The sequence below is a fragment of the Dromiciops gliroides genome, chromosome 1 (assembly GCF_019393635.1).
Source record: "Dromiciops gliroides isolate mDroGli1 chromosome 1, mDroGli1.pri, whole genome shotgun sequence".
Taxonomy (NCBI): domain Eukaryota; kingdom Metazoa; phylum Chordata; class Mammalia; order Microbiotheria; family Microbiotheriidae; genus Dromiciops; species Dromiciops gliroides.
Genome location: NC_057861.1, coordinates 499,065,167 through 499,073,314, shown reverse-complemented (window position 1 = coordinate 499,073,314; position 8,148 = coordinate 499,065,167). Strand labels below are relative to the sequence as shown.

General features: G+C 41.9%; 1 protein-coding gene across 2 annotated transcripts; it reads left to right on the top strand.

Moving 5' to 3' along the window:
- Nucleotides 1-450: 450 nt before the first annotated feature.
- On the top strand, nucleotides 451-7,858 carry LOC122737173 (procathepsin L-like). Of its 2 annotated transcripts, none has more exons than XM_043979643.1 (8): nucleotides 451-583; nucleotides 3,577-3,711; nucleotides 4,033-4,155; nucleotides 4,434-4,589; nucleotides 4,793-5,017; nucleotides 5,891-6,056; nucleotides 6,163-6,274; nucleotides 7,036-7,858. In XM_043979643.1, the coding sequence occupies exons 2-8, from the start codon at nucleotides 3,586-3,588 to the stop codon at nucleotides 7,133-7,135; spliced, it is 1,008 nt and encodes a 335-aa protein (XP_043835578.1). In that variant the 5' UTR covers nucleotides 451-583; nucleotides 3,577-3,585; the 3' UTR covers nucleotides 7,136-7,858. The 2 variants fall into 2 exon arrangements, with proteins under 2 accessions (XP_043835578.1, XP_043835577.1); XM_043979642.1 differs by lacking the exon at nucleotides 451-583 and adding an exon at nucleotides 619-930.
- Nucleotides 7,859-8,148: the final 290 nt, after the last annotated feature.

Here is an 8,148-nt window from a genome sequence, read left to right as displayed (position 1 = left end):
TAACTGTTTCACCCTGATCCTCAATTTCTCCTTGTATAAAAAGTAGGGCTGTATGATTCTCTAAATGTTGAAATGAATTAGTGAATATACAAGTGGCTTATCGGGGTCACCTCGGCCAAGCCACTTAGTCGTTCACGGTGACCAAGGGTATTTCTTTTTCCCTCCCACCCGCTTCCCAACTCTAACCCCAACAGAGGCCCCTTGGGAGAAGCCCAGACCATTTTTCACCTTTCCACAGACAAAGTAAAATAAAACAGCCTCCCAGATCACTAAACTCCTCTCTTCCCTCCCCCCCCCCGCCCCCGTCCATCTCGCCTCCACCCCCAAAGCAACAGCAAAAGCCAACAGGTTGAGACACAGACACATCACGTGTCAAGGAATCACTGACCCACCATTGGCCCCACCCCTTCATCCCGGCAGAGCCAATGGTAACGATGGGGGCGGGACCAGGAGAGCTTAGCCCGCGACATTGGCATAAAAGAGGAGCCGCGGGACCTGTAACTAAACATTCCTCCACCAGCACCCTCAGATTTTTTTTCCAAGTTTCGCAGTCCCCAAGTCCCGTCGCTGCTGAGACGCTCAGGTGAGGGCTGGACAGCCGCAGCTCCCAGGTCCGAGGGAAGGGGTCCGAAAGGGGCAGACACCTTTGGCCCCGGGGCATCCCCGGAACGCGAGGGAAGAAAAGAGGAGAATCGAGCCTGGGCTTGGGAAGAGGGATGGCTGGGGAACAGTTAAATAGCATCTGCTTCCCAGGAAGCTCACGTGGGAGAACATCTGTAAAGCCCGCTGCAAACCTTACAAAGCGTTAGAGGAACGTTTGCCTTCCTTTTTATTACCATTATCACTTGTCACTCAAGCGCAGGGAGCTGAGTCTGCAGCTTTTGGACTATGGGGTGTGTTTTTGACCTGAACTTAATGGGAGAAGAGATGGTAAGGAGCAAGGGACGGGGACGGGGAGGGCAGCATTGAGGAGGGTCATCTGTTGGGATGGATCTGGGGATGGGGATGGGCCAGCCCGGGATGAACCGTGACTCCCTCCCGAATCTGATGGGGGCTGTTCTTCCTTTCCCTGGGTTCCTTCATTTGCGGATGACCTAGGGCGATTGTAGATTTCCACTCAGTGCAATCTCAGCAGACATCCCTGGGGTGGGGTTTGGCGGGTGAGGGTGCTAAGGAACTGCAAATGTACTTGCTTCTGTCTGTAAGTATGATTCTGCTGAGAGGAGGAGGAAAAGGGCTCCTCCCTGGACCCCCTTGAAAGGCCCCTTAAGAGGCCCCGCACACCCCCCAGCCAGTGCCCTGGAGCTGAGGGATGGTGATTGTGCTGAGAGGGGTGGCTCCTGGCCTCCAGCCAAGTCCCTTCTGCCTGGCTGATGGTGTTGGGGGTCCTGGCTCACATCGGCACCTCCCCCTGACCTTCTTTCCCTGCTTGGAGAGATGGGCCTTGTTAGGAGAGAGAGGCAGGCAAGAACTTGGTTTTGGATTCAGGAGGTTTAGACGGCCAGAGGTTGTGTGATGGGCTTCCCTATCCTTATATGTAACAGATGGAATTTGGCATCCAGGACCTCCATCTAAGGCTTATAGCATCTCAGAGTCTGAAGGTGGCTGTCTCACTCTGCTATAGAAAAGGCAGAAAACATTTTCCTTCTCTCCCACTGTCTCCATTAACGACTGACTGTAAAGCCTTAACTTTATACTCTATAGGAGCATAGATTTAGAGCTGGAAGGGACCTTAGGGAAACTGAGACCCTGAGGTGAAGTGACTTGCCCATATAAGTATGCCCGTATGGTAGTAAGTGAAGAGGTCAGGCTTGAACTGGGCAGATTCAAAGTCAAATCTAACTCTGTTCTAGGCTAGTGTGTTGTTTGGTCAGGCTTCTGAGAAATGGAGTGGTTTTGAGTTCTGAATAAGGTAAGTTTGGTGATTAGGTTTAGGGAGAGGCTTAGAAATGTTCTAGTGTCTTTAAGAGAAACATTTATTTCGTATCCACTATGTGCCAGGCATTGTGCTAAGCACTGGGGATATCAAAGACAGTCTTTGCCTTGAATAGAGCAGTAACCTGCAGACTTTTGCACAGACACACCCCCATTAGGAAAAATCTAGTGAGCACTCTTGATCAACATATGTACATTTATTTCTATACGTTATACATGTACTACTGTGCCAATATAAACACAAATAGCATTTTTTAAAAGTATTAGATCAAAATGAAATAATACAGACTTAGAAGCAATAGAATCACTTGAATATACTGGAGATGATCTGAGCAAAATGGTCACTTTAAAATGATTTTGGCTGCTCTGTGAGGATATGATGGAATGGAGAAAGACTTGGGGCAGGGAGATGAGTTGGAAGGTTATTGCAAAAGTTTATTGGAGAGGTAATTAGGGCCTGAACTACGCTGTTGTTCAGGCAATTGAGGGAGCTGCTTTGGCAATACAGGTTGGCTATGTGGGATAGGGGGGAGTTGAATGTGATTCTGAGGTTGAAAACTTAGGAAGGACAGTGGTATTCTTGACAATAATAGCTGTCATAATTTGTAAAAGGGATGGGTTGGGAAGAAAGATAATGTAATAAAATCTATGTATTCCATACACTGTTGCCTCATCCTGGGGGACTCACAGGAGGAGAGAGGGAGTCTTTTCCCAGTCACTGCTCCAGCTACAACTCCCTCCCTTCCCCCTTTTTCCTAATGGCTCCTGTTTGGTACTAGTTTCATCATAGCTGCTTTTAGTTGGGGGAGGTTGAGAACGTGAGAGAAAAATTAGGAGATTATTAGTGTAATTGTCTTAGAGACAAGCCCTCCAGATTGACAGTCAGGGAGTGGGTTATGGTCTCACCTCAACCTCTGAGTGCTTAACAAATTAAAAAAAGCAACAATAATAATAAATAGCTAGTGCTTTAGGGTTTGGCACGTACTTCACAAATATTATATAATTTTGTCCTCACAACAACCCTGTGAGTGTAGGTATGGATAATAATAACTTATCCACATTTTGCAGATAAAGAAACTGAGGGTAAGAGTGCTTAAGTGACTTGCTTACAGCCGCATAGTTACTTCTAAGTGTTTAAGGCAGCATTTGAGCTCAGGTCTTTCCAACCCTAGGTCCACCTCTCTATCCACTGTACCACCTAGCTGCCTCTGACCCACTTTTTTCACACCTAGGCTTCTATTTTGGGAACCACTGCCATAAAATTTAGGAGCACATTTCAGCTTTTAAAAACAGCTTCTACTTCTGAGCTGGATGTCTTGCAAACTCAGTTTTTAATTATCTTTTCTGTTGATGTTGGCACGTAATTGAGCATTGTCTCATTGTGCTTTTTGCATATACATCTAATCTTCCTGAAAAACTTCATTTCAGCATTGCCTTTCTTGTATTTACCTTCACCCTACCCCATCCTACACACAGGACTTAGCACATAACTAGATATTGTGTGACTATTTGGTGAAGTGAATTTTGTTTTTCCACTGGGAAGATTGTATTTTTCCCAAAGAAACAAGAGCTTGGATTTTAGGTCTGGCTTGATTTTTAATCATACACCTTTTATATCTTTCTTCTTTTTTCCCCTTTTAGGTTTGAAACATGAATTTCTACCTGTGTTTAGCTTCCCTGTGCTTGGGGATAGTAGCTGCTATTCCACAACTTGACCACACTTTAGATGCTAAATGGCACCAATGGAAGGCAAAACATAGAAGGACCTATGCAGCGGTAACCTTTAAACTACCTTGTTCTCATCTCTGTCAAATACAATTATGTCCAAGGTGGACTAAGGAAATGACCTTTTCCCCAGGAGCCAATTGTCCAAACAAGAGCTTCATTTGCTCAAGATGGCTGCTTTTCCCACAGGATGTTTGTAGCATCAGAGCTTGGAAGTCCTTGTGGGAGGGCAGTATTTGGATGTAGTCACCATCTCAACTGTGTGCTAACCTAGTTATGGACAGTGGATTTGGGCTGAGGATAGTTTAACTTGTATGTGTAGGGATATAAGCAGAAGCTTACTGAACCTCACATTTGTGTACTTGCTTCCAGGATGAAGATGGTTGGAGGAGAGCAACATGGGAGAAGAACTTGAGAAAGATTGAAATGCACAATCGGGAGTATAGTGCTGGCAAACATAGTTTCCAGATGGAAATAAACAAGTTTGGTGATATGGTGGGTGTGCTGGGACAATCTGATGCAAATACTGAGGAGTCAATTATCCTTTTTTTTTTTATTCTTGAATATAATTTTATTTTCTAAAATATATGTAAAAACAAATTTTTAACATCAATATTTTTTTAAAACTTTGTGTTCCAACTTCTCTTCCCCCATCCATTCCCACCCCCCACCCACAAAAACTCAAGCAATTCAAAATAAGTTATACATGAGTAGTCATGGAAATCTTTTGCTCCCAATATACTTTATATAAATCATCTTTCTTTTCATTTTAGACCAATGAAGAATTCAGGCAAATGATGAATGGCTTTAGACAAAACAGACTTCAAAGGAGGACCAAAGGAACTCTGTTTCGTTCCCCTCTCCTTTTACAGACCCCTAAATCTGTAGACTGGAGAGACAAAGGCTATGTAACTCCTGTTAAGAATCAGGTATTCAAGTTGCTTAAGTTTGATCCATAGATAACTCAGATATAACTCAGTGAAGCTTATAATTGATAAAGTTTCTTTTTAATAATGGGACTTTAGATCAGATCTGTGACTGACTTCTCTGTCATATTTAGAATTGTTTACACCTGTCTTCAAAAGATGGCTAAATTTATCTTGTATACTTCAACCCTTTTTGATTTTTTCAGGGTCAGTGTGGTTCCTGTTGGGCCTTTAGTGCAACTGGTTCCCTGGAAGGTCAGTGGTTCCATAAAACAGGCCACCTTGTTCCCCTTAGTGAGCAGAATTTGGTTGACTGCTCTAGAGCTGAAGGCAACAATGGTTGTATGGGCGGCTTGATGGATCTTGCCTTTGAATATGTGAAGAAAAATGGAGGCATTGATACAGAGGAGTCATATCCCTACGATGGAACGGTAAACATGATTATTGGATTCTCCATCATTTTGGTTGAGCTGTCTTTGAAAAGAGAGTCTCAGTTAGGGGGATGGGAGTTGAATAGAGGCTTGCAGAGAGGACACACTTAAATACCACCTCCCTCCCTAAACAATCTACAACTGCATCCAAAATACATTAGCCATTAAATTTAGTTGCCTTCACTATGTATACAGTCACCTAGAGCAGATCCTTTTTCAGTAAGAGCATATGTAGGCATATGTAAAGCATGTTACAAGTGCTTCCTTAGGAGCAGTGAAGTAAATGACAATTGAATCTAATGTGACCTACTACCTGTTGACATTCATATCATCCTTAAGGTTGACAAAGCATGTCATTCCCATAATCTCATTTGATCCTCAAACAGCCCTGTCAGGGGGTAGGTATTTTCCTTCTGTTTCTGATAACCTCTCAACCTCAGGCCCATGATCATTGAGCTTCGAAGTGGAGAGCTAGATTCAAACTTAGGTCTCACTGGACTCTGCTACAACCAGTAGGCCCTTAATAGTTGCTAATCAATAGGTTGTTTTACAGCAGTGGAATCAAACTCAAGTAGAAATGGGGCCCACTGAAATGTATGTTAGAATCTGTGTGGGATAAACACTGACTTAGAAGTGATGTGTAGGAATATCACCTGCCCTCTGGTTTATACCATGTGTCCTTTCAATGTGACTTTCCAATAGTCCTTTAGCCACCCACATCCAGCTATCTTCTTGAGCTATTTATCTAATAGCTTAACTGGGAGAACATTGCCCATATATTTATTACTTTCATGACCATCAATTTTAAATTCATCTGGGCCAAACCAATGATAACCTATTAAACCATACCTTTTATCTGTTTCATTTGAAAAGGATAGCACTTGTCGGTACAGGCCAGAATGCTCAGGTGCTAATGTCACAGGATTTGTAGACATCCCAAAGGGAAAGGAGGAGTCACTCAGAAATGCTGTGGCAACTGTGGGTCCCATCTCTGTTGCAGTTGATGCAGGACATGCATCCTTCCAGTTCTATCGGTCTGGTGAGCATTTGTTCTTCATTATTTCTGTAACAATGCACTTAAAGCCATATTATTGCCATTTGCTACTTCATATTTCTCAAGTTAATATTTTACTTGAATATCCTAGGTATTTATTATGAACCACAATGCAGCAGTGAACAACTAGATCATGGTGTGCTGGTTGTGGGCTATGGTGTCGAGGGAAAAAATGGAAAGAAATACTGGATTGTCAAGAACAGGTAAACCAAAATTTTGCCTGAAATGTCATGGACCTGCCACCTTTGGGTTATTTCATTTTGAAGAAAGGAAAAAGAGGAAGAAGGGTGGGGCTCCTGGGATCCTGTGAAATGGGAAAAGGATGTTCATGGATGGAAGGGGCCCTCTTTTTAGGATCCAGAGTAGATTGAGAGTTCCCCACTGGACCCTCAGAGTTTCTGTGACCACTGATGACTAGGTAATACAAAAGGTTTCCTGTTGGCTAGTCTGTGGGACTGTTCTAATACTGTTATTGTCAGACTGGCTCACAAGGTGCTCTGAGTAAAGCACTTGGAAAACCTTCAAAGTGCTTCTTGATGAGTGAGTATTTGACCTGAATAGGGCAGCTAGGTGGCCCAGTGGACAAAGCACACCAGCCCTGAAGTCAGTAAGACCTGAGTTCAAATATGACCTCAGATACTTACTAGCTGTGTGACCCTGGACAAGTCCCTTAAGTCACTTTGCCTTAGTTTCCTCATCTGGAAAATGAGCTGAAGAAGGAATTGGCAAACCACTTTAGTATCTTTACCAAGAAAAGCTAAAAATGGGGTCATGAAGAGCCAGATGCAACCAATCAAGTAAACAGCAACCAAGTTGTCCCCAGCAATTATTTTCATTGTTTTCTGAAAGGTTCATCTCATTTTCTGAATTCAGTCACATCAGGTGTCAGAAAGTGTTGTGTCCATGCAGTAAAAGTGTACTTTTGGATGGTGCTCTGAAGCTTACTTCTTAACTTTCTTTTCAGCTGGGGTGAGGAGTGGGGTGACCGAGGGTACGTTTTAATGGCCAGGGACCATAATAACCACTGTGGAATAGCAACAGCAGCCAGCTACCCTCAAGTGTGACTTGACTGAAGGAGGACTGCTTCACAGAAAGAAGTGATCTGACCTGTGTATCATTTGGGATAAAACATCTGAATCACCCAGGGGAACCAAGCAAGAATTTGGGTTTCTTGTGACATTTTTACATTTGTGAAATATGTACACTACTTTGTTATAAATAGCTTCTAATACTGCTTAATTCCAGACACAAATGTTCATTTTAAAATTGTATGTATAAAGCCTTACCTTTTTAAATAAACCTCAATTTGTTATATGTGACCTTGATTTAATGCAAATCAGTCAATCTGGGTGTGGTTCTGGAATTACTTGAGTCCCTTGAAAAGCAAAACATGGGAGAGGATATGTCCAATTTTCAGGAGCTATTAGTAATCAATGGACCCAGTCAATCAGTCAGCCAAACAGCATTTTTTAAGCAAGAGCTTATTATTTGCTAGGCCCAGTAACTTAGTTCCTCCTAGGCATGGCTTTTTATGTGTCCAATGATTAGAGAATAGCAAACCAATTATGGCATATAAATGTAATGAATTCTTGTCCCATAAGGAATGAAGATATAAGGAATTCAGTCAATTGTGCTAAGACTTGATGCAGACAAAGTCCATAGGGTTCCCTGGAGACATTTTCACTGGGTATTTCTTTAAAATACACACACACATATCACACAAGTATGACAAGTTGCTTATTCTAAAATGGAAAATATTTTATTTGTGATTAAATCCTGTGAGGTTTATTTTTTCCTTCCCTGTTGTCCCAAGTTGTTGTTTATTACTGTTATCATTATTTTAATATAATTCTATTAATATGTTATCATTATATCATTATAATAAAACCATATTATATTATACATAACTGTATCACATGTGATATAATGTAACCATATAATATTAATTATAAGTATAACAAAATAATTACAATACAATTTTATCATAATATTTTTAATGAAGAATAATATTAGTGATAATAAGTAATAATAGTTGGTCTTTCCATAGCACTTTATTTTTTCCATTTCTTTTTTTTTT